The 25670-nt window shown below is 48.7% G+C and overlaps 2 protein-coding genes across 13 annotated transcripts in view; one reads left to right on the forward strand and one right to left on the reverse strand.

Annotated features, from left to right (window-relative positions):
• The first annotated feature begins 125 nt into the window (after positions 1–125).
• RAB11A (RAB11A, member RAS oncogene family) lies at positions 126–18453 on the forward strand. Its single transcript, XM_075431789.1, has 5 exons — positions 126–273; positions 7515–7710; positions 8645–8838; positions 9837–9917; positions 16735–18453. The coding sequence occupies exons 1-5, from the start codon at positions 234–236 to the stop codon at positions 16872–16874; spliced, it is 651 nt and encodes a 216-aa protein (XP_075287904.1). The 5' UTR covers positions 126–233; the 3' UTR covers positions 16875–18453.
• A 2571-nt stretch (positions 18454–21024) lies between these two features.
• The window catches only part of MEGF11 (multiple EGF like domains 11), a 283040-nt gene continuing 278394 nt past the window's right edge, over positions 21025–25670 (reverse strand). For 7 of the 12 annotated variants that reach the window (XM_075431918.1, XM_075431915.1, XM_075431925.1 and 4 more), the window contains 2 exons: positions 24035–24241; positions 21025–23510 (listed from right to left, as the gene is read on the reverse strand). In XM_075431918.1, coding sequence (XP_075288033.1) covers positions 23350–23510; positions 24035–24241 — 368 coding nt within the window. In that variant the 3' untranslated portion in view covers positions 21025–23349. Of the gene's footprint in view, positions 23511–24034; positions 24242–25199; positions 25372–25670 lie in introns of those variants that run through there. The other 5 variants (XM_075431924.1, XM_075431923.1, XM_075431921.1 and 2 more) reach the window with 3 other exon arrangements.

Here is a 25670-nt window from a genome sequence, read left to right on the forward strand (position 1 = left end):
CCGCGCCCCGCCGGCACCGAACACCCTCCCCGCCGCCCTGTCAGCGCCGTCCCTTTAAGGCCGGGGCGGGGCCGGGCGGGCGGCTGTGCACCGGAAGGAGTTCTCTCCGCCGCGGCGCTGCCCCGGAAGCACCTGCGCGTGGGCGGGGCGGGGCGCGGAGGGCGGAAGCGCTGCGGCGGCTGCAGGGAGGGTCCGGCTGCCGTTCCCAGTCCTCGGCCTCGGCGCTCCCCACCATGGGCACCCGCGACGACGAGTACGACTACCTCTTCAAAGGTAACGGCCGCGCCCGCCCGCCCCGGGACCCCCGGCGGGGTCACCTCGGTGGGGTGCGAGGGGGGGGGTCCCGGGGGTGCGGAGCGGCCTCCTCACGGCGCGGCCCTCGGCGGGGGAGGCCGCTCCCCGCCGCCTCAGGCCTTGCCACACCCTGCTCGGGGGTCTCTGGGGCGTCGGTGGTGCGGGGGGCCATGAGGCGAGCGAGCCGTGCGGCCGGTGCCGTGAAGCGGTGTTACCTGTCGTCGTCTGCGAGCTGAGCCCCTGGCGAGGGGTGAGTGGAGCTGCTGCTCCGCGGCCGGGGATCTGTCCTGGCTCCGCATGCGGCTCCCGGGAGCAGGAGCACCTGGTTTGCCAGCCCCGGCGCCTCTCCAGCCTGCCACGCCGCAGCAGCGGGGTTAAAGCGTCGCAGGCTGGAGTTAGCTGCTCGGTTTTCGCTCCCCGCAGAGTAAAACGCTGGCCTGCTGTGAAGGCTCCTCGGGCGTGCTGTGAGATGTATACCGAAACGCTGATGTTTTGAAGTCGACTATCCAATTTTTTTAAATCCTGCTGCAAAAGCAAGCAAATTATTGTAAAAAGTAGTTGTTTGTTGCGATACGGTATTGTCAGTTTGAATTTAGGATTTAGAGTATTGCTTGTTATGTTGTAATAGCAAGAGACCCAGTGCTTGCCGTCATGAAACTTGGGCAAAGGAAAACATCAGTGTTTTTTTTCCTGTACCCTTAAGCTCCTGTAATAGCTTTGAAGAATTACAGGTTTTTTGTTGTCTGTTTTATCCCATTGCCATGTGGGAAGTGGCATTATTTCTAACTATACATCAGTCATCTGTACTGCTGGTAAGATCGGATCAGGAAGTACCAAGCAGGGCCTCTTTTCTCAGCTTGCAGCGTTGGCGAGGGCCTTGCTGACCACTAGTTTAACCGCATTGAGCAATCCTGTTGTAGGTAGTTATGTGTACAAGTTATCAAAACCATTGCATGACTTTTACTTGTTCATACAGTTCTGCCAGTACGCTTATAATTAACGTTTTAGCTGTGAAGGCCTGGCAATATCAGTGACGGCGAGATTGTTGGAAGAGGTCCTATCTTATATTGGACCTGCTTCAGCATATAATTGGCAAATAACAAAGTTGGGAACCAGCTATATAGAAAAGTTCAAAGCTAGTTTAATTGATTGCCCCTTAATTGGTTGCTTTTTCTGTTTAGACTCATTTATAGAAGCTGCTGGGAGTACAGGGAATGCTGTGAAAATGGTGTTGTGAAGGTTTTGCAAAGCTAAAGTAGACTGCAGGAAGTCGATGCAACGTCACATAACTGGGATTACTGCGGCAGCTGAAATAACACAACAAATGCAGAGTAATGCAAATTGTGGAAACTCTGGTAACTTCCCAAGGGTGGTGGTGGTGCTAAATAGGCTGTCACCACTCTGGAATGATTTTGAAATTATTGCAAGTAGGTCTCTGAAATGAATGTCTGCTTGCCAGGCACTGGTCCAAAAGGCAAGAGGTAGGGAAAAACTCTTCGAAAAGGAAATGAGAACTTGGATTAAGCAAATGTCTGAATCTGCGACATGAGCACCTTGGGGATTGAGGGGAAGTGTTGGCAGGATAAGCATACCTCTTTTGAAAGGGACATTGGAGAGTTACAGATGGAGAAGGGCATCAAAATAGTGAGAAGGAAGACCTAATGGATTCATGTCCCTTATACTGAAGTGATGTACAACATCATCAAAATTAAAGCAGTGAGTGATAAGGGCAAATAGGGAAAGTACTGTTTGTCATAATTTCTCTGGATATCTGTAATGCTTCTTTTATTGAGCAGCAAGCGAAAACAAAAGGATGTAAAGTCTCACAGAATGTGTATGCAAATTTTGGGGTGGTGCGTTGCCATAAACACTATAAATGGGTATGAAAGACTGCACAAATTTTTAGAGGAAGAAGAATGTCTCTTGGACCGTTTCAGTGTGGTTGGTTAGTGGCAAGTCTGAAGGCATCGCTTGTTTGAAGATGCGAGGGCTTGCTATGACAAGGCTTAGCCTGTTTGTTCTGCTACACATAATGCTCCTCAGATATGGGTTCCGGCAGTCGGGCTGGGTGTTGGTCTGTAAGGACACTTGATCCAGTAGGACAGTTCTGGGTTTCTGAACTTGAAGGATGCAGTAGGTTGGTGGGACCGAGTTCAGAGTTTGACTCGGTTTAAAATAGTTGGGTGAGTTTCTCTAGTCTGGCTGTCTTGTACTGCTCTGGAGTTCAGCTGCCACGCGTCTGTTTACGTGGGGCTTCTGGTTTTGTCCTGACAGCCACCAGCCACTGACAGCCTCTGTAAGTCAAAATCCGGCTGATTCTGCTGGTGGGTGTGAGCTGAGCCCACCTGTGCTGCGGTGCGATAAAATCACAGAACCTGTTACAAAACACCCCTCTCCTGACTCTGTTGCGACACTCCGGCATATACTAAAGCCTAAGCCTAGCTTGTAAAAAGTCAGTTTCTGGTGAATTCTTCTTGTCTGGCTACACATGTCTTTGTATTCTTTCGTACTTTCTCGGTTTAGCTGAGAGCACTGCCTGCTGTTCCTGGCACTGCGCTTGAGGAAATGCAAGACCTGTGAAGTCCAGTTTGTAGAAGTCTTGCTCTGATTTTAATGGGAGGAAAAAATAATGGTGATATAAGGTTCTTAATTTATTACTTAATGGTTTGGGTTTTAGAAAAAAATGTTTTTTTCTTGTGTGTTTTGTTTAGAGAAATTTGCAGGGAGAAGTGGTCGCATGATGCCTGTTGGCTTTTACATTGGTAGCAAGCCCTGTGCCCTCGCCATGTTAGATGTGGAGGCACTTTGTGCTGCAGTCAAGCTGCTGGCTTAGCCATTTTATTGCAGGGTGCATGGAGGCCCGGCTCTGCATTACCTGTTGTACGCAGAGGTAACGAACGAGCCCTACCTCAAAGTGCTTTTGAGACGCTGGTTCTCTTTGTGACAGGGAATGGGTGAATAAAACGGGGCACAGGTGAGGAGGGAGATTGATATACGATGTGGTCGTGTTAGGCTTATCACCAGCGACCTGCAAGGTGTAGAATCGGGTCATCTTGTTGAGGTTTCCTTTAAACCCCAACTGAAGTGGGCAGGAAGAGGTGTTCGTCAGCTCTTGTGGGGGTCGTGAGGACGTGTCCAGGCTCTTTATTTATATGCCTCTTGATAGCAGAGCTCGGTGCAGAGACGAGCGTTTTCAGACAGTGTAATCCCTTAGTGCTGGTGTACTTGTTTTAAGTTGTGGAATATACGACTTGTGTAGTAACTTTTACCATAGACAATACAAGCTAGTGGTGCTGGATTTCTATTTTCAACCTGATTAGGTTGTCAGTAACATATTTCATGAGATAGCTGAAATTTTCAGAAAATACTTTAAGTTAGAGGTTTAACAGAAATAAAAATTGGGTGAGTGAGGTGGAATGTTGGTGAAAAATTAGTAATAATCCTTTCTTGACATATAGTTCTCTAAATTGCTTTTCATGAAACTTAGGAAACTGAGTTCTTGTTTTGTTCTTGCACAGAAATAAAACTGGAATTACAGAATCTAATTTATCCAGTAGTGAGGACTTCATACTCATTCCTCCCCCCCCCATCGCTTGTCTTAAACCTTTGTGGTGGTAATGCCGTAGGTAGTCAAATGCATGAATTTAAAGCACGTGGTTGCAAAGACATTGAACTGGCATGTCGCTAAACCAGCAAGAGTGCTCTGCCTGATGGTAGTCACCTGGGGCGGGGAGATCGCTTTCGTGACTTTCGGGGTGTGCCAGTACAAATCTCCCTTGATGGCGACGCGTTCTGAGGCGCTGCTCCTGTGAGGGAAGTGCTGGCCCTAAGAAGGTTATTGATGGAAGTTGTCAAGAATAGGTCTTGTGGCTGAGCTTGCTGAAGTGTTTCCTCCAGACGTTCCTCCTTCCAGTGCTGATGTAGTAGAGGAATTTGCTGATGATGTGAAGTTGGGTGGTACAGGAGAAAGTCAGCGCAGAGCTGGAAGGGCTGCGTGCTGATGAGGGCTGCGGTCCTCCAAATGGGGTGGGGTTCCAAATGTAAGGTTTTATGCCTGGGGACTCACAGGAATTTGGTAAAGTCAGAGCTTGCCAACTAGAAGCTGGAACAATTAAGGTCTGACTGCAGGCAGACAGAGCCATCAAGGTGATATGGTCAGAAAAAGATAATTCCAGGTGGAGGTGCACCTAGCAGAGATGAAATATTAAAGTCCCTGTATGCAACACAGGGAGACCTCACCCCAAATGATATTTGTGGTGGGTCTCACTGTGTGGAAAGGAAAATTGGAAAACTCATAGGGCAGATGTTTGGGGAAATGGACGGTCTGTTTATAAGGAAACATTTGGGAGGTTGGCTTACTTAGCTAGTAGAACAAAGCTGAGAAAAGATGCGGTCGCTTTCTGTAAATATCCCAGCATAAACACCACTGGGAGAAGAAACTAATAAGCTAATGGACAATGCTGGCACGTGAACACCACCATCAGCTGACCGCTAATTTCTTCTGGAAATTAGAAGGCAATTTCTCACCATTAGGAGTGAGTTTCTGGAAGAAAAGCCCAATAAAACTCTGTGTGCAGGAACAATTAGCTTTAACATAGAACTAAATAATGTCATTTCCCTCCCAGAAACTGTTTGCCTGGGATACTTAGAACGGGATTCAGCCATCCAGCGTCATTCCTGCTGTATTTCTGTGCTAAGAGTGTAGTACAAAGTATCAAAATGAAGTGGTTTGATAAGGAAAGCAAAATTAAAATTAATAATACAGTCTGAGTGGATCTTAAAGCTGTTTCAGTTCATAATTATATTCAGAGAGTGATGCTTGCTCGGACTGGCAGAAGTGCAGAAAGAGTGAGGAGTCTTAGACGCCTGCTGACATTGCAAGCTGTTCTGTGTCCGTGTTTAAGAGGAGCTGCAGTGGCCCAGTTAAGTGGAGGAAATAGCTGACTTCAAGGAGGAAAGTCTAATATTTTCCCCTTTTAATTGGTACATATTAATCTGGTGCTGAAAACCATTCAGAACTTAAGCAGCATGGGATTCAGACAAGGTAAGGAAAGAAACCTGGCAAAGGAATTAATCAGTCGTCTATTGTTAAATGACTTAAAGCTGTGCTTTGAAATATGCACTGAACAACAGAAATATGCTTGAGGGGAATACTTAACAGGTGTATGATGTGTCCTGGTGGGAAAAGAAATTATGTCTGTGTTATGCTTTTCTTGTTTAGAGAAGTTTTCAGCTGCTGCTGAAGCTAATGCTGGGTGATGGCAGGACTGAGGTGTGCGAAGGGAGGTGGCAACTTCTGCCTCCTAGGAGGGAACCTGTTGTTTATAACATGTCCCAGTGAGTACAAATGTGATGCCATCTATAACCGTGGCCTAAACCTGCCAAAACAGTGTTGAAGAACTTATTTGCCAGTGAAAGAGGAAAGCTATGGCAGTTTGCCAGGTGGTGATGATGCAATTAGGTGACCTGTCCCCTGCACCAACTTTATTACAGTTTAGCATCTTCCTGTGCCAGCAAAGCAGTTCAGCTGTGTCAGGGCAGCTGATGCTGAAGGGTGCTGACCTGGCAGGTAGGAAAGCGGAATCCTGCTTGCCTTCAGCGTATGTGCTTGCCACCTACCTGCACTGGAGATCTTCATAAACAGAAGCGGTGAACAGAGCTGCTCCGTGCTTGGTGCAACTTCTGTAGCTTGGCTGCCTGTGTGCTGAGTCAGCTGGCAGAGGAAGCTGGAGAGATGTTTGTTTTGATGAAATATTCTTTACAAGGCCGTGTTTGAAGCTAGCATTTGCTGCAATTTTCTTTTTATGGAGGGTGTTTAAAAGGTGCTGCTCTGCCCTTAGAGCCAGAGAAAATCTCATTTGTCAGAATTGTTTTGCATTATTTAAACAGAAGATGGTGTTCAGAAGGGTGCTGTGTGGCGCGGCAGCAGATGGGAGTATTTGCGTTGCTAGACTAAGACTCGGTGGGGGGTTTCTCATGTGACTGAAGTGTGTTTGGTGCGCTCATTCCTCTGTTGTACCACACAATCTTTGACGCTGTGTTGCAGTGACTGAACTGTTAAATGATGTATGTTACTGAGCAAGTATTTCTGCTTGTTCAAAGCAAGCATAGCTGAAACTTTTTTTTTTTGTCACCCTTTTGCTTTGGCTGGTCTTGATTCACTGCTGAACTTTGAGGTTATTACTCATTCTTCTCAAGGACCTTACTCGTCCTGCTCCGTTTCCTTCTGTTACCAGTTCAGTACCTTGTCTTCGTTAAGGGCATAAGATCATCCGGAGAGGCTTCTGTTGGTGTGACTCAGGGGTCTGAATGTGTTTCGTCCAGGGGCCTGCCTCTTGGTGGTGAGTTTGAAGTTACACTTAAACTTGCACTTTTCAACTCAGCATTACAGGATATTGCAGCGAATCCTTGTGACACTTCATGTAGGAACTGGACTTTAAACCTTCTGTCAATCTGCTGTTAAGCACAGCTGAATCCAAGCTACTTTGCTTGACACTGGTGCTGTGATGAGTCAAGCAGAGCCAGGGAAGGGGGAGTGGATGGTGGGTCTGAGGCCCACCTGAACCCCAGCAGTGTTTTAGGGCAGAGCCTGAAACTGCTCTCAAGTGGCCAGGAGTGACAGCAGCAGTGAGGGACTGCGGAAGGGCAGAGTGCTGTGGCTCAGCTGATGTCTTCAGGTGGTCTTGCGGGTTTTGGGGGTTTGGTGGTTCTTTTTTCCATTCACTGAATTTTCTGCCCCAGTGGGGAACATTTCTTCTGCGAAGGTGTGAGGGGTGTAAAATGCAGGCAGAGTCTGCTGCCTGCCCTGTGTTTTGGACTTCTTCAGCAAAATGGATTTCAGTTGCATGGTGTGGGGTTGTTGTTTTGTACTTTAGTTCTAGTGTTGTTACAAGGATGTGAAATCCAAACTGTCCCCAACTTTTGCAGTGACAGCCATGTATATTCTCCCTGGAGGAGAAAGGTGCTTGGCTGTTGGGCGAAGGAGACTGAAATGGAACAAGTAAAAGTCAAGTCTAACGTCTGTTCAAAATGCTGGTGAATGTGGCAGCTCTAGTTCTCTAGAAATATCAACACTTGGACAGTAGACCCGTGACAGGGGTGGTGGTTTTGCCATTCTTTTCCTTCATGCTTCATTCTGGAAAAGAAATGTTTATTGCAGATGATTGTCAATGTATTATTTACACCTGGAATCTGATTCTTATGTCATTTTTGTCTTGTAGTTGTACTTATTGGAGACTCCGGAGTAGGCAAGAGTAACCTTCTGTCTCGATTCACTCGCAATGAGTTTAACTTGGAAAGCAAAAGCACCATTGGAGTAGAGTTTGCAACAAGAAGCATTCAAGTTGATGGGAAGACAATAAAGGCTCAGATATGGGACACAGCAGGGCAGGAGCGATACCGAGCTATAACATCAGCGTAAGTGATAGCTTGTACAGCTGAGGAGGGTCGTTTTGGGCCCTTCCAGTTCCTCAGATACTGCACATGGGGGTGTTTGTATTTTATTGTGTAATATCCACAACCTATGCGTAATGAAGCTTAAATATTATTCAGCCCAGAAACTTGATATGGTGTCCCTCTGCACAAACTGATTTGCTTCTTAGTGCTCTCATGATGCGTAACTGGAGACATCTCAAGCCTAGAATGCAAGGGCTTTGAGAGACTCTTTTCAATGCAAGTGATTGATAAAGTAATACCCATGTTCATGGAGGTTTTGTCAGTGGTAAGACCAGAAAGCCTCCTGTAGCAGCAAGGAAAGACTGCTCATTTTGTGTACTTATTTAATTGGAAGAAAATCATAGCAACAGCTGGATTTAAATGAAGTTGGAGGTAATTGTGGGGTGGGAGAACACAGCCTGTTTCTTTTTGGTGCATTGCTGTGCCTCTCTGTGGCCTGAAGGAGATCAGCTGCGGCCTCTGAAGGGAATAGCTCAGGCTGACATTTCTGTGATCCAGTGAGTCATTCTGAAGTCTCTCTGTTGCTGTGGGCTGTGCCCGTTCTGCACCCGCAGTGATGGGTGGGGGAGGCTGTTTCAGGAGTGGATCAGAGGTTGCAGGTGACAGTAGCTCCCCACAGATCCCAGAGGTTCATTTTTGGGATGCAAGGCTCTCCCCACGAGCATGGGACGTGGTGTACCCACTAGACTCAGCTGTCCTGGCTGCTCTGGTGGTCCTGTGACATTACCTAGTCTGGATGCTCTATTTCACTGCTTCAAGTCCCACGTAGCCTGCTTCTGGATAGTTTTTTGTATAGCTGTCTTAGTAATAGCTGTTTCCTATTACTGCACAGTAGCTTGTCACTTTTAATCATGATGTTTCTTGCTGGTTCTCTAACACGTCTCTTCCCCCACAGGTACTATCGCGGAGCTGTAGGGGCGTTATTGGTGTACGACATTGCTAAGCACCTTACTTACGAGAATGTAGAGCGATGGTTGAAAGAGCTGAGAGACCATGCTGACAGCAATATTGTAATCATGCTTGTGGGAAACAAGAGTGACTTGCGCCACCTGAGAGCAGTCCCTACAGATGAGGCCAGAGCTTTTGCAGGTTAGTGGACTTGCAATAATTTCCTGACGCTAACTGTCTGGGGAGCTGCCTGTCTGGTCTTGGATACGCGAGTGTGCCGGTGGGAGGAAAAAGAGTGCCGCTGGTGATGTTTCTCAGCGTCACATACTGGTGTTTGCCTCTCTCTAATTCAGTCAGAAAGGAAGCCTTGTAGAACATGCCTGCTGATGTGGTTTCAAGAATCAGCCAGAGGCACTTGAAGATTTTAAACCAGATTTATTCTCTTGCCTATGCATTGCTTTTTCTCCCAGAAACTGTGCCTGTGGCTTTAGGTTTGGGTTTCTTGTATGGTGGTAGCTTTGCATCTGTATCTTGCCGCCTTTGTACCAGCTGATCTGGAGCCCTACACAGATGCCTGTGGCTGAACAGACTTTCGTTAAGCTGGCTCTCTGAGTCTTGTTACATAATTAAGATCTGTGGAAAAATAATTCTAGATTCTGTAAATCTTGCCTTGTTTTGGGCCAAATTTCTTTCATGCAGGAGTGTAGCTGGGTTTGTTACGTTAAGGCTTGCTATAGCTGCATTTGCAGAGTTTATGGCTGGGGAGGATCCCTGCCTGCGGGTGGAGGACAGTCGTTCCCCTGACATGGGCAGCCCTGTGAAATAAGCTGCTGTGGCATACCAGAAGGTGGGAAGTGGAGAGACTTGACGAGGTTAAAGAAAAATCTGGGAAGCTTCCTCACACAGTTCTTGAAAATGCAACACACTCTCACTGGCGGTGGTGCAGGAAGGTGTGCCTCAAAGGGACACAGCACTGGGCTGATCCCTGTGCTGGAGGAGGAATGTAAATCCTAATATTGGTGTTGGACGGTGCTGCTTTCAGATCACGTCAGGGGAAAAACCCACAACTTTGTTCTTTTTGTTGATAACCTGTGTGTCTTGTCAGGAACGTCACAAATATAATCTGGTACAGAAGCTCTTCCAGATGGGAAACGGCTCTGTGGTATACTCCTCTAATTGTAGTATTTCTGTCCACACAGAGAAGAATGGTTTGTCATTTATCGAGACGTCTGCTTTAGACTCTACAAATGTGGAAGCAGCTTTCCAGACTATTCTGACAGGTGAGTCATCTAGTGCTTTGTGTTTCAAGGGGGAGGGCAGAAGGCTGCTCAGAGATGACGCAAGTAGGCATTTCTTAGGAAAATTTTAAACACTTTATTAAGCAATTTAATGATTCTTCACAGCCGTAAGATTTGGAGTCCAGTTTTGAAGTGTCACAGTTGAAAGGCCAGCCTTGAACTCAGGAATGAATCCTTGTTCACTTTGATCTGCCCCAGGTTTCTAGTCAGCCTAATTCGTTTCGGTTTCCCTTTTGTGTATGTTGCAGGGAGTGCCCATGGGAAAGAATTCTCTCATGCAAGCATCAAGTTAAAACAGCCATTGCTTATCAGAGGAAAAGTCAATCTAGTTTGTTTCCGTCTTTAATGGTGACCATAGCAGTTGCCAAGGGAAAAGGGAGGAGAGCGTGGAGATCCTTCCTTCGACGAGACGCAGCGACTCCTGGGCTGCAGGGTAGTCAGTGTCATTGCATTTAGTGGTCCTGGCTGGACTTCGGGCCTCTCTAAATGCGTGATGGTAGCGAGTGCTGCATTTTTTATGCTCTGTGGATAAGTACTTCCTTGTTATTTAAACCCTTTTTTAGTTAGGCAAAACTTGTTAAGAGTCTGAGACATTCAGCTACGACCCCATGGGGGACCTTAACTTAACCATGGCATATAAAGGCTAGGATAGGAATTCACAAGTTGGTGTGGAAATCACTAGCTGAAGTGGGACTTCTGTGTTGCTGTGTGCTCAGGGCATAGTGGGACAGCAGTGGCTTGTGTGGTTTCTGAGCTCTTGTCATTCCCAGCTTTGGCAAATGCCTCTCTAAATCTCTAGTCTGGGTCTTCAGAACATCTGAGGGACTCCTCTCTCTTGGTGTGTCTCGCTGGTCTAGGTGTGCCAGGGAATCTGTTTTTTTCTGAGTGCCTCCAACATGTTTCCCAGTTGCAAATGTAAACTCCTTCCCAGTGTAGCACGTGCCAGGCTACACGATCTGTTTGCTATGAGCAGTGGCCCAGCTTCTAAGCTATGTGTCTCATGAATCAGATCTCATTGCTGTGACATAGTTTTTAATTTTTTTCTCTTTGCCAGCTAATTTAGACATTCTTTTAAAAATGCACCAAAAAGGGCTTGTTAGCTGTACTGGAACTGCAGGTGAGGAGGCAGCTAGGAAGTTTAGTGTGACAGAAGTATAAGTTCTTGTGCTTTTAGCATTTTGTTGAGGAGTTTGAAATGCTTTATGAAGACCACAGCAGTGGAGGGAGGGAGTTGTTAGGCTGCTGGAATGTTATCTGCCTGTGTCCATCTGTATTTTGTCTTACCCGTAGATGTAAGAGGCCTCCGACAGGTTCTGGTTCTGTTGTGGTTTTTACACGGGATCGATAAGCAGTACTACTCCTGTCCATATACTAGCAAAACAGTAAGTGTGTCCATGTTAGATGAATCAGGAGTGCCTAGGGATGCTTGTCATCTCGCTGCTTCGTGCAGTGCTGGGACTGGAACTTGAGTTTGTTTCCTCTTCAGCTGAACCATGTGGTTCCCGTTTAACCTCAGTGTAGTCATTTGGTTGTAATTCAACATTGCACAAATTAAAAAGGAAAAAAAAGAGGGAAGTTAAGTTAGCTCCTACATTTACTCTCTACATGACTCACTACTGATGCCAGCAAGAGGGTGGATGGCTAAGGAGTGGCTGAACATGACGGTATCTGGGATGCCTGCTGGATTTCCTGTCTTCTCCACCTACCTAAAAGCAGTCCTGTCAAAAATGCTCGTGAATTTGGGCATGGCTTTTTCAGGAGAAGGACATTTTTATTGCTTGCTTGTAACTGCTAAAACCTGCAACTTCTTCCTTTATGCATGTGTAGCCCCTCTCAGGATGAACTTTGAGGTCATATTCTGGCCAAATGTGCAGTGTGTAATGCAGAACAGCCTTTCAGTGTTCGGAGGGGATCAGGGCTCTCAGATGAAGGTTAGTTAATTAACTTTCATACTCATTCAGCACCAGCACTAGTAAAAAGGAACTGGAAATATATCAGACATTGTTTACCCCCTCCTGAGGTGGCTGTCAGGCTGTCACAGCCAATATAAACTGGTCACCTAGTTGCCCCGATCTCCTGTTGGGCCATTCTGGTCTCGATAACAGTGACGGCTGAAGAGGTGGAAAGTTTGCTGCATGCCCTGGGCTGCTACCTTCGTTCCACAGAGCTGTGTGATGCTGGGGTGATGTGCTCCTGTTGCTGTGGGGAAGCAGTTCACCTCCTGGGCACAGACTAGGCGGTTTCTTTATCTGTCCTCGCATGCTTCCAATTGTACCTTTTATTCCAGAAGTTATTTTGGATTCTAATTCATGGAGGTTTGATTTTTTTTTTTCTGGTTTAATTTTTCTGTAAGGGAGAGTAGTCTGTAATGGGAGAATGAGTGATTAAAACTTGCCCTTGGTGGACTCTGACAGATTGTTGAGGCTGTTGCTTTCCCACAAATGTCAGTGTTCCCTGCAGGTTGCTGTGACAGTGTTTTGGGTAAAGAGCTCTTGGGTATGTGGATAGGATCCTTGTTCGGGAGGGGCTGGTTCAACTTTGCTGGAAGAAGCACTTGTGCTGATTAGTGGGCCTGTGGTTCCCTCCAGACAGGAGCTCCTGTTTCAGGGAGATAAAGACGAAGTAAATAATGCATTAGCAGCAGGTTGGCTCCATCTCGGCTGTGACTGGCATGCTAAGGACAAATGTTCTGCCAGTGAACTTCACGATAACACTTCACAGCTGGCTGCTTCTGTTAATGATCTGCTTTGAAGGAAAGAGGGGAGCAGTCATCTGAGGAATGCGGTTTTCAGAGTGGCCCTGCAGAATCATGGATAGCCGGTATTTGGCCAGGCTGCCTCCCAGCGTAGTGCCCGCGGGTGGAACGCTCGCCGTCCTTTGAAGAAGGAAGTTGGCGAAGCCGCGGGCTGCGAGCGGAGGTGGCTGGCAGAAGGGGCAGGGTGTGCTGCTGCACCAGCTCTGCTAGCGTTTGCAGCGCGGGGAGCTGCACCACAGAGACATCCAGGCGCTTCTTGATGCTTTTCACACGCCTGCTTAGATCTTTCCTGAACGGGGGGTTGCGACTCAAGTCTGTAGCAAAACTCCTTTCTTCTCCAGCTCTCCTGAAGCTGGTCTGGTTGGGACAGTGTTGGAAACTTGTAGAAGTACTTCCCTCGGAGGTGTAGCTTATCCACACCTAGATTCTCAAATTAAGCCACTTTGAATACGTGGCTTTGGGCATGGGAAATGGGAATCCATTTTTGTTAGTACAGCCTAAGTGAGTGTGGGATCTGCGGGTTTTACAGGTGGAAGAAAGGGGAGAAAGCTTTTCTTTCCTCTCCCTGTATTATAGAGGACTTTGAGGGGGTTGTATCTTACTTCTAGAGGGCTTCCTGTCCTGCTGCGGGTACCAGGGGTGCGTTTGGGGACCTTTCCCTTCTGTGACTTAGAGTAATGGTCCCTGTCCAAATTCTGCTGTTGCAGGATGTCTAGACTTCAAGGGCTGATTGTTGTGCACACAAAGCTGCTTTGTATCATCTGGCAAATAGGAGAGACTGGTATTATAATCCTTTCCCCTCTGAGCGTTCACAGCAGGGTGAAGCATCCTGGAAGTAAACCAGAGTGTGCCTCTGCTCCCTGCCCGGCTCTGTGCTGTCTCTGTTTCTGCGTTCTGCTGCGGCTTCATCTCTAAGGAATCCCATCTCCAAGGAAACAACATCACAGAGCATTAATGTAAAAAAATCTAGGGATTTCTTCTTGTGTTAGCTCTGTACACCTGAAAAGGAATGAAACCCTAGTGCAGGCTGAGCAGAGGAGGGCTGGGCGAGCAGCTCCTAGGCAGCAGTGTTTTCCCAGCCCTCTTACAGCGCGAGGCCTGTCTCGCACAGTTACCAATTATGCAGTGGTGTATGCTGCCGAATGTGCCCTGAATAAGGTCTCATTCAGTTACTGAGCAGAGTGTGAAGTGTGGCATCTTCATTAAAAAGCAGATGTCTTCATTAGCCTGGCATTCCTCAGTGCGGGCCAGTTTCAGGGTAGGTTTGCTGCTGGGCGTTTTGCCCCAGTGAGAGCAGGTTTAAGCTGTTCCCACGTCCCCTTTCACAGCAGCACAGCTGCATGTGGTGAGACGGCGTGCAGCCGAGCCGGGGAAGGGCAGGGTTTAGCTATGGAGGCTGGCATCTGGGGCAGTACGCTGGGGCTGCACAAAGGCTTGCGCTGCGGAGGAGGGAGAGGTGGCAGTGAGCAACAAACGTGGGGCTCTGGCGAGGAGATTCAGGCAGCGCAGCTGTGAAACTGTCACCAAAAATCCGGGAATAAAACCTCATAACACCAATATAGTGTTAAAAGGCTATCACCTGCTTACAAAAGGGCCTCGCAGGGCTGCTGGGAGGCTGTGGAAGCGAGGGTCATGGAAGTACATTCCCAGAGTCAACAGGGATAGACCCTGTATCAGCAGAGAAATCAATGCTGTTAAGGTGGTTTTTAAGGATTCAGGGCTGTTTACTGAAGATCTTGGCTTGAAGATGAGGGCGTTGCACTGCGGGCACCCTGCTGCAAGCCCTTGCTTACAGGGCAAGTGTGTGACAGCTTGTGTTGGGGACTGCTGTGAGCTTGTTCAGGAGGTTCTCTGGGAAATGGGGGATTGCTGCTGCTGAGGATGCTACTGGAGTTTCCAGTAATGAAGGCGGCAAGAGCCTTCTCCTGTTGAGCAGGAACGGGCAGTGTTCTGCACTCGGAGGTGAGCTGGCTGTGCGCCCAGCCCCGCACACAGGCACTCTGCTGCGCGTCGAGCGGCCTGCCGCAGGGCGAGGCTGAGCTTGATCGGCGGGTTCCCACCGGGAGCTTTAACGATCTGATTCCTTGGGATTCACTGAACTTGTGACGCCGTTTGGGTGTAGGGCAGTTGGAAGGAAGAGTGAACTCGAGAAAGGGTGAAATTGGAAAATCCTTTTACATGTGTGGCTCTGGTTTGATTGCCTCAGTGACTGGACCTGTAACTACTTGTGTAAAATCTGGTTTTCTAAACAGTGAATCCCTGTCTGAGTCTGAGCTGTCAGTTTGGAGGCCCAACAGGCAGATTCTTTCCAAGTGCCACTTGCAGAGATTGATGTCACTTGCACAGCCCGTTGATACAGCACAATATCTGCGTGAGAGATTTTTATTTTGCCAGCAGTCCCACGGGTGCGTGCAGCTCTGCTCTTCCTCTTCCTGGGGAGCACTTGGCCTCTGTTTGCGTTGGCAGCTTGGATCAGCGCAGGCTTGTTGCATCAAGGGTAAGGTTTTCAAGCCCTGTTTGTCAGGGACCCTTTAGCTCCTCGGTGCTCTCTCTTCCTGCTGTTGTGAAAGTGGACGCTCAGCCGTGGGATCAGCCCTTGGCAGCAAAGAGGACCTCTCTGCACGAGGCTGCTCCATTTCCAGTACTGAAATGATGTCAGGACGTGCATGAAGCAGCAGCTCATTAAAATTCCGAACAAAGGCTGCTCGCTAATGACAGATTTCTGGTGGAAAGGACGTGTCTTGGTGTGAGGTCAGGCGAGGTGTGTGCGTGTGGACAGTCATTATCCAGCTGGTAAGAGACTTCAGACCTCCAGAAGAACTTGGACCTTTGCTTCGTTTCGCCAGAGCTGCGCTCTGTCCCGCGTTGCTCTGCGGGAGCCCTCGCCCTCTGCAGCCTGGGCTTATCGGAAACCTCGGGGCAGGGCAGGGAGCTGGAGCACGCGGGTCGGGCGCGGGCCCCAGCTCCCTCCGCTCTGTATTTGTTGCCGGCGCGCAGTTCTGTTGTGCAAAGCAGGAGACGCGATGTTGTCGTTTCAGGGTCGGCTTTTTGCTGAACCTGGAACGCTTTGAAGCTGTTTGTTAAACTGAGGTTTAACAAGCTGCTTAGTTTTTGTAAACTTTAATGGTTTTAAAACTCAAATTTGCAAGTGAGTTCCCCGTGTGCTATTTTTGGTATGCTTTATTTCCTTTCTGGGGGTGAGGCGCTACACATGCTTTGCTCTTTCTTCTGAGCGGCTGAATAAAGTGCTTTTGTTACTACTCCGAGTTTATGTACAGACACGCCATCGGCTGCCAGCAAATCCCAGGAAACTGGGCAAGGCTTGCGGTGCAGGGGTGCAGCGTTTTCCCCCCGGCATCGCTCTGGGGAAGGCACGGGACTTTAACCCATGCTCTCCGATTTACACTGGAATTTCTTTGTCTGGAGTCCGTGTTCCTTCTCCTGAGTCTTGAAGTTTAGCTGCTCCAACACAGTGAATTTTCTAAAGGGTTTGTGTGCTGCTGGAGAGGCTGAGTCTCCTCTTTTGGGCCCCAATAGACCTTGTCTGAAGATTTAAAACCCTTGGATGATGGGCAAGCTGTCATACGTGATAGGCATGCTGAGAGGGAAGAACTTGTCCTCACAGTCCTGTCGGAGAGAGAACTTCTGAGAGGTTCTTTGTAATCCTGCTGTTGTCTGTGGGTACCTCTGCAAACTGTGGCTGCTTTCCTCAGAGCCTGAAGAACACCAGGAGGAGTTGATGGGGCACACAGTCTCCAATTCCTAGCAAAAAATTTTGTTAATTCTGTCCATTTACTAACTGTTATCTCAAGGGAAGTAAAACAGTTGTTTGAAAACTCGTTTCTTTTGCAAAAATATATTTTATTTTCTGGATATAGAAAGCATCACAACTGAGCTTCTTGTGAAAGCTTTTGTGCATTACCTGTAGAGTTTCAAAACTATAGAAACTCTTTATGTATTTTATGCCTGGTTTCCCCCAGATTTAATTCTGTGATGGTGTTTTGCTGGTGCACGTGTAATGACTCGCTCTTTCTCATCTTCCAGAGATCTATCGTATTGTTTCCCAGAAGCAGATGTCCGACAGACGCGAAAACGACATGTCTCCAAGCAACAACGTGGTTCCCATTCACGTCCCTCCGACCACTGAAAACAAACCAAAGATGCAGTGCTGTCAGAATATATAGAATTGCGCGTTCTTTCCTAACAGGCTGTGTATATTCCCCAGGTCCAAGGTTTAAATATATTTGTAATTCTCGTGGTTACTTTCTTGTGTTTAGTTACTGCTTATCCTTTCTGAATTTCTCCATGTCTTAAACACTTTGATTTCAGTGTTTATAAATCCGTTGCTTCTGTGTGGCTGCAGTATTTTTCCCAACACCGACTTGTCGGTTTTGGTTCAGTAGATTGTTCGGAACTGATCTGATCTCTTTCCAACAGGATGCCCGCTAGTCAGAGCAGACGCCGTTAGTGAGCACTTGAAGATGTTACTCAGCTCCTCGCAAAACAATTACTGTCAGGTTAGCTAGGAAATTATCGCTGGGCAGGGTGATCTTTCCTTGTCTGAAAGTGTTGCATACTGCGTCTGAAGCTTGTTGAAATGCCCGTTGCTCTGAAGTGCAATTTTAATGTAAGTTAAATGTTTTCTGCTACATCTTCAGATTATCAAGTTAAGGATTTTTTTTTTTTTTAATACAATATTATGGGGGAGAAAAGAGAATTTCTTGCGAACAAGCAGCAGGGTTCTCGCTACCTGTGAGCGAGCTGTTGTGGTTTGGCGCCTGCTGCAGAGGAGGCTGTGGCGGGAGGCAGCGCTGCGGGAGGCTGGTGGGCTCCGTCCGCGGGGAGCCAGAGCGCGCGCTGCGCAGCTGATGCAGGGTTGCGCCGGCACACGCAGCGTGTTTGTGTGCTGCCCCAGGCTTGGCCTCCACAGAGCTGGTGGTGTCAGGGTTTGAGGATGCCTTGTTTCTTTTATGATACACAGAGCTGAAGGGTGTTGTCACCTATTGCATATCACACTTATTAATACCTGCCGCGTGTACTAAGATATTCAAATGCTTGAGTTGATGAATCAGTAACTTCCACAACCTGGTCTGAGTTTTCAGTTCTGTTTCATCCGGTATTTTTAAATTATTCCAGTGGTTTGGTATGTGTTCTTTAACAAAAACATCTGGAGTAGTTTTCTTACTGGATGCCTGCCTTCCTCCTGTGGTCTGTCGCTCGGTGCAAGTCATCCGTTCGCGTAGCCTGTCCAGGGATACATGAACCGTGCCTTCTGTCACTGCACTCACTGCGCATCACGTGGTATCTGCTATTGCCAAGCACGTCGTTAGTGTTGAGATTTGGGGGCTGTAGGCACTGAATTTCTACAGTGTTTGAAAGAACTGTCAGTTGTGTAAATGCCTGCAGTTATTTATACTATTCCAGGGAAGTAACTGATTGTAGGGGCCGTTTCTCAAACTCTGATATGACCCACTTGGAACACTCGGCTCTGGGTAGGCGCTGCCAGCTGCGTTCCGTACCCAACCTTTCTGTCGTGCGGTGCTCATGATGTGTAAGGCACACGGAAGGCATTGCTGTAGTCGGTCACTTGTTTTTTTTTAATCCATTTCTCCTCCTGGTATTAGTTCTGAAGATGCTATTTTGATCTGTTTGTAAATTACTTTGTATTTTATGCATGTACTGTACCTCGATTCATTATTTTTTTAGATTGATTTAAAATATATTCATCCATGATTCTAATAAAGAATTACAGGGGACGACTGAGTATGGTTTTGGGTGAACTTTTTGGGAGAGCTGGGATTTAACCAAAAGGTTTTTTACTTGCTGGCAGCTAACGAGCTGCTTGGGGCAGGCTGGGAGAAGACGCTGAAGTGGAAGTAGCCCCAGAGAAGGAACCCACAGGGCCGTGTAACACAGTTGCCTTCTTCACTCAGATGAGGCTTGTGGCTTTTTGGGGCACAGTTTGGCAGCTTCAGGAAGCTTTTATGCTCCGGGAAGTCTGTGGGCTCGCTCTGGGCACTGCCCTGAATGGGTTTTACAAACCTGGTTTTTGTCTGCATTGTCACCGGTAAAAAAAGTGTGTGGGACAGCAAACTGCCACCTTCTGCAGCAGGTGAGCCAGGCCTTCTGGTCCCACGGTGGTGTCCCGCTGAGGAAGCGGTGCAGAGAGGCTGGACGGGCCACGAGCAAGCACGGTGCCTGCTGTCCCGGCAGCTGCCCAGCACCGCCTGCAGAGCGCGGGGCCGTGTGGTGGGGACGGAGGCAGCTCTGGGCCTTTGAGCACCACAGGAGGGTCGGGCAGTGGGGGTAGGACTGGCCCTTGCTCACGGTGGGAGCTGTTCTCACAGCGCTTGCTCTGGTCAGACCGGAGCGTGTTTTGGAATTAACCAAATCACCGGGGTGGCCAAGATCTAAATTTGTCAACTGGAAATGCAGGAGGAGTTTCACTTTGCTTCCTTTTCTGGTTCACGTAAGCAGGCAGCTCGACTCGGCTGTCACGTCAGCTTTGGATTTTGCATGGTTTTGTGCAAGATGCTTCTCCTGCAGCAACTGCAAATGCAACCAGACCTGGGGGAGTGCAGATCGTGGCTGGAGGCTGAGGCCGCCCCTGTCCCGTGCAGAGTCTGCACGTGTGTGCGTGCTTCTTCCTTCGCCTCGCAACAGGCAGCGCTGTGTCTGCATCCTGGGCCGCTGTGAGATGGCTGCGTGTGCTGCTAGACAAAGTAAGAACTCTGATTTTCTCTATTTTTTTTTCCCCACCAGAACTTTAATAATGATAAAACCGGCCTTAGAAATGCTGTGCAAAAACTGATGTCCGTGGGAACTGCTGCACCATGGACCATAGAATTTTCATGCAATAGTTTGTGAAGCCTTCTAAATCGCCTTCTAAAGCCAGATCAAACGGTGTATGCACAGAGATGGAGCTTCTTCCCTCTTAAAGCCTCTGGCTCATATTCTGCGGTCTTGTACTGCTGCTTCCCGGGCACGGCGGTGCTGCGGCAGTGGATCCCACCTGGCCCCGGGCTGGGTGACGCTCCTGGGACAAGAAGGTGCTTTGGGAGAGACAGGGCAAGGCATGAATCCACCTGAGCACCGACCCGAGGTGGGGGAATGTCCCCTTCCGCTGGTGAGCAGTCGCTCTCTTCTGTCGCTGGCGTTGCTTCTGGGCTGAGGTGTCTCTTCTCTGCTGACAGGGGACAGCTGATGGTAGCGGACACTGCTTCTGGGCGCTGACAGGAGCGTTCTGAGCTTCTGGGAACTCTGTACATACTGCTGCAAATTTGGCTTTACTTGCCAAAAGCTGTTGCTGTTGTTTACATATTTCAAAGTCCCAACCTTAATTCCGAAGCTGTTCAGCGAGCATCAGTGGTTCTTGCGTTTGGTGGGAGTTCAGGTTCTGACTCTTACGCAGAAAGGACATGGGATTGTGCTGATTTAAAGACATTTTTATTAAGCTAGAATTACTTACTCTAACTGTTCAAACCTGATGAATTTCCGGACTTAAATAGCTTATGGAGTGTGGCTTGTCGAATAAGAAGATTACATGCTGGGCTTTACTTAACAAGATTTTTAGAAATACGAAGCACAAATATTGAAAAAGGTTCAACACGTAGCAGTCCGCTGCGTTGCCTGGGAGTCATTAACTCTGGAGTTGTTTCTGCTGCAAATCTGTGCTTGTGATTTATTGCTGAGGCTCCCCGGGAGCGCTGTCGAGGCTGCTGAGGCGGCTGCCATGCATCCGGTCCCATCACTGCCGGGTGCGGTGGGGTGACTGCCAGCCCGTACCCGCCAGTGCCCAGCGGAAGGCACGGCAACCCCCGGTGTCACCCAGCACTGGCACAGCACGTGCTGAAATGCATCGCCGGAAAATCGGAGTGAGCTGGTGCTGGCACTCACCCTGGGTCGCTCCTGGGAGGTGTGCGGGAGCCAGGCCGGGTGGGTTTGTGCATCGCCGGGGGCTCTTGCTCCGACTCTTACCTACGGTTAAACTGCTGGGGAGCGAGAGCTTCCGGAGGAGTTGCCAGGCATGCACAGAGCCAGTTACATTATGTTTTAAAGATGGACCTTACTTTAACTCCAAATTGCAGCCTGAATTACAGCGTTGTCTTTTCTGAGAAATCTTGCAACGTCTGCTGTGTAAGCCCGACGCTGGGGATGCCAAAAAGCCCCCCTTTTTTGGTTGAGGGGGACAGCCCCTGTGTGACCAGCCCTGGCGCCTGGTGAGCTCGGACCTGAACACGGGCTGGAGGTTTTAAACTGCAAATGAGTACGTTTGAGAAATACACATTGAGAGAAATTCTATTTATTTTGTACAAGGTAGAATACCTTTGCACGTTGAACAAATATATTACAAATCTGTCTTGCCTTAAAAAAGTATTGCCATTTTGGTGCCTGTTTCCTAAGCTAATGCTAATATACAAGATGGTACTTTTTCGTTGGTTTTGTTTGTTTTTTTCCTGTGAAGCTCTATGCACACTGTTGCGTTTGGTTTGAAAATCCAGCTTTGAAAAAAAAAAAAACAAAAAAAAGGACCAAAACTGAGCATATCTCTGCTCTCTGGACTCCCATCGCGGACTTTACAGCAACACAGACACACGTTGGTCAGGCCGGCAGCTGAGGCTGCTTGTGCTAGGTGTCAAGGTAGGTCTCTGACAAGAGTAATTCCCTATCGAACTGCCTTTCTCTTGATATTTTTTTGAGGTAAGTCTTTCTATTCATGTACATAAAATATATCCCTACTGGCCCTACAAAATAATTGTCTACTTACATCTCAAATAAGGCTTTCCTGGAAAAGAAAAGGACTATTGCTGATCGGTCATTGCCCCCATGCACACATGCAGCATTCGTGGAACTACTTGGGCATTATCCTGCAACGCGGAAATCTGCTGCTCCGGAAGCCGGGGGTCCCTGGGCTCCGCTCGGCGTCTGGCTGCAGAGCTCTGGGTTGGTGTGGAGGGGTTCGGAGCCAGCCCCACCACCCGGCGGGCTCCCAGCTCCTCCAGCCGCGCTGGGGCCCCCCACGCCCCAACCCCAGGGTGTTGGGGCAGTGAGCCCAGGGCTGCTGTGCAGCCTGACAGCGATTCGGTGCCACCACGCTGGGGGTTTCCATCCCCATGTGAGGGCTGAGCCCGTCTGTGGGGACACAGGCTGGGCCCCAGCAGGGTGAGCCGGTGCCTGGTCTCACTCCGTGCTGGGATCGAGCCGCTGCCGCCGAGCGGGAAGGCTCCTCTCGCCAGTCCCCTCGACCAGCGGGTTGCGCGAGTGATGGTGCTCTGAGCAAACTGATTGATGCTGGTTCCCTTCTCTTCTGCTTCCATTGCATTGGTGAATGTGCAACAGAATTCTTATATTTAAGAGGCAATCAACTTACTACTTCCACGTTTGCCTAATAAAATTACATACTTAGAATCAATACTATTTCATGCTCAAAATCTACAAGGAACTGCTTAACAGCAAGGATTCTACTTTCTAGGTCAAAGATTACCAAAAAAAAAAAAAAGAAACCATGATGGCTTAGTCCAAAACTTTGCCATGCGCCAACTCCTTGGTAATTACTTCACAAACAGCTGTTGGAAAAAGAAAACCCAGTTTCAGCTCCGTTTAATGACATTTCAGGTAGAATCACCAACGGGTAAAGTTGCACTACATGGTAATGCACATCAATTTAAAGGGCGTCGTAAATGGCGTGTTGCGAAGTGACACAGGATGGGATGGTTTGCAATGATGGTCTAGAGAAGCTGACGTGGCGTAGCTTTAGGAAAGGAAACCAAAGCAGGGTTAGTCTGTGCAAACCTGCAGCGTCCCAGGGGAGTAAAGGAAGGTGCATCAGTTTACACCAACTGACAGATCTGGTGGATTCATCTAAATAGAAGCTGTATAAGGGAGATTAAAGCCTATCTCTGCCAATCAAAGTATTTGATAGGCTTGTTAAAAGTGTGGTAAGCTGGGCGTGAGACTCGTTGTTGACACTGAAGTCATTAGCACAGATCAGGGGACATTTGCCAAGATGTTACATTGTAAAAACCACACAGAATGTGTCTGTGTTAATAGTCTTCAACTCAAACACCCTGGTACTGAATATAAAGATGAAAATCTCAGTACTAATTACCAGGCATGAGCTGCACATGTTGCACATGGTGATGGCAGTAAATGGGGTTTCCAGACAGTGAAATGACAAGTTTCCCTGCTTTTGTTCAGAAAAATGTCCATTTCCATGACTGAGATGTAAAATATATTCCAGTGTATTCCTCGTCACCTTGTTCCTAACAGTAAAAGGTTTCTCGATGCAGTTGGTAGAAATGTACATCTGTAAGTCCTTCTACTTAGCATGGTTTTGTGTTTTATTTTACAGCAAAGCCAGGGTTAGAATATACACCACAGAGAGTGTTTGCCTGGAGCATGTAGACACCTTCCTGGGTGACGTACTCCAGTCACGTGTGGAGGAGGTTCTCGTTAGTTCCCGTTACCCATACAAAAATGTCTTTATAAATAACATCATGCAGCAGCAGTTGGCCCAAGCTGATGTTGTGTTACGTCAGGTCCTTGCGTAAGACAGTCTGAAGTCCCGTCAGCATCCTGCAGCGCAGAAAAGGATTGTCTTCTCTCTTGCTTCCTCCCAGTTTGTGTTTGCAGCACAGTGCACCAGTGAAGTCCATCCCTTTAAGACTGCTTGTCCCAAGATGGCCCGTGCGTCGGGCTGTGCCTTACGGGGAGGAGGTCGTAGTGACTAGGAATGTGGCTGTTCCTAGGCAGGTCGTATGGATTTTGGAGGTAACTGGCACTCCGACCGCGGGCGTCTTGGACCACGCTGACAGTGGGCTCTGGGGAAGCAAGGAAAACCAGGTTACAGTAACTGGCAGTGCGTGCAAAGCTCGTTACTCTGCTCATGTGTTTTGTCACAAGCGTAGAACATCAGCTTCCCAAACCATCTCCTCCCCTCGCCGCTTTACTGGCAGCGCAGGAGGAAAACACCGCGTGGATCCAAGGGCAGGTACTTCCCGAAGCCCTGCAGATAGTGTCTTCAGGCCAACACTTCTGTGCTTTCAAAATCTCGCAGCTGCGCTTTGTGGCGGTTTAAAATGAGCGTGGAGAGGGGATGCAGCCCTGCTCTGCTGGCAGGAGCAATTCGGAGCTGCACCAAGCTCACATCCTCCACCACAGCCCAGGCCCCCGCCCGGGACTGAGCTCCCCGAATCAACAGTAACAGCTCTGCTCCCACAGCCAGCACCTCCCTGTGCTGCGCCCAGTCCGTGCTACTGGAGTCGGGAAAGGAAAAAAGCAAATTGGCCTCTACAATAAAACCACCAACTGCTGGGACCGGCCTTCTGCCGCCCGCGCCCCTTACCAACTTCGTAGATGTTTTTGTTGGCTGTCGATGACGTTGGCATTTCGGAATACGGGGACTCCCTGCGACCAGGCGATTTCATTTCCACGTAGCTGCTCTCGGAGTGTTTGCATGTTAAAATGGGGGGGTCTTTAATGGTGGCGTATGGGTTTTCACTGCTGTTCAGAGAACAAGTGCTGGAGCTGCACACAGATTCTTTCATATAATCTGCAAAACAAGAGTGGGGTGGGAGTGTTAGGGTTATGAGCTTGCTGAAGTCCATCACAACTGAACCTCTGTGGGAAGGGTGGGGGGGACAAGGGGCAGGGGGTAAGGAAGATCCTTGAAGCGTCCAGCACAGACACCCAACGCTTGTGCTCTGGGTGTGTCCAGGCCATTGCATCCACACCTCACTAGCAGGAAAGAAATAAAAACCTGCTCGATACGGAAGGTTTTCCTGTAAAAGGTTCTACTTGTCATTTACTGCAATATTTAATTTGAGGTGGCGATCCTTTCCCTCCCTCCCCCTAATTCCTAAGGAGCTACGTTTTAATCCCGCTCCGCCTGCCCCGCCGGCCCGCAGACCCATGCACGCGGCCGCGGCGAGTCGGCTCTGCAAGCAGGACCTTCGCAGGGCCAGCTGCAGGGTTGGCGTCCCGGGGGCTCTGCTCAACAGCAAATGCCAGATTTTTGAATGCAAAACATTTCCAGCAGGCGTAGAACCGCATCAGGGCAGCGCATGTGCGCATGTTCCCCGAGCTCTGGTTTCTGGGGCTGTCCAGCACCGGGAGAAACCAACTTCTTCATGCTCCCTCTGCCATGAAGACTGGGAGGAGGCTGCTCCTGCTGGCTGGGAATGCTTGGGTTTCTGCAGAGGGGGACAAATTTCCATCTAAGCCTTGCTTTTGCTTTGCTTTTTTACCCCCCCATGCTGTAGACGTCTCCTGCTCCTCTACCCTAGGCTGGAGAAAACAGGAGATGGCGACGGAGCAGGCGCTACTTGGGGAGAACAAGGTTGGTGTGAGAGCTGCCACCAGCCGGCTCCCCTGTCGGTGACCCTGGCTGGGGTGTGCCAGCCTGCTGCAAGTTACAGCGCCAGTCTTGCTTTAAAAATAAAAATAATAAAAAAAAAATAGAGAATAAATAGGTCTTAACATTGACATTCAAGAACGTGCCATTGCTGCTGTGTGCATCCTGCTGGGCAGTGCCATTAATTTAGAATTAGAGCGATGCAATGAAAGATGAGGCATTTTCTTGTGCTGGGTTACAGTACAAAGGCAGATCCTGGTATATATGAAATACTCCCGGTGAAATAGCGGGACTTGCAAAATAGCTGCAATCCCAGCTGCCCCCGCTGTCTAGTATGGGAGACAAAAAGAGAAATTCAGGTTAAGAAATAGACAGACAACAAGATATCGCTTCTCCTTTACAAACCTCGTCTCTGTGCCTATCCGCCCCGTGCTGCTAACTCCCTCGCCAGGTCTGCTCCTCTCTGCGGTGCCATCAGCCCTGGGGTTGTGGCTGTGTGGGGTCAGGGGGGTCCATCAGCCCCCCGGGCCCTTCGTCGTGGCTCAGCGGGGGGATAGCACTGAGCAGGCGTCCCGAGCAAGGCGTCGGGTCCTGCCCCGTGGCCGGCAGCGAGCTATTGCCTTTCTGT

Source organism: Opisthocomus hoazin, chromosome 10 (genome assembly GCF_030867145.1).
Source record: "Opisthocomus hoazin isolate bOpiHoa1 chromosome 10, bOpiHoa1.hap1, whole genome shotgun sequence".
Lineage (NCBI taxonomy): Eukaryota > Metazoa > Chordata > Aves > Opisthocomiformes > Opisthocomidae > Opisthocomus > Opisthocomus hoazin.

Excerpts from the sequence above, each read along its gene's own strand:
- RAB11A (XM_075431789.1), top strand. The coding sequence starts at position 234 with ATGGGCACCCGCGACGACGAGTACGACTACCTCTTCAAAG. Across the intron at positions 8,839-9,836 it reads TGAGGCCAGAGCTTTTGCAG|AGAAGAATGGTTTGTCATTT; the intron begins GTTAGTGGACTT and ends CTGTCCACACAG. Across the intron at positions 9,918-16,734 it reads TTTCCAGACTATTCTGACAG|AGATCTATCGTATTGTTTCC; the intron begins GTGAGTCATCTA and ends CTCATCTTCCAG.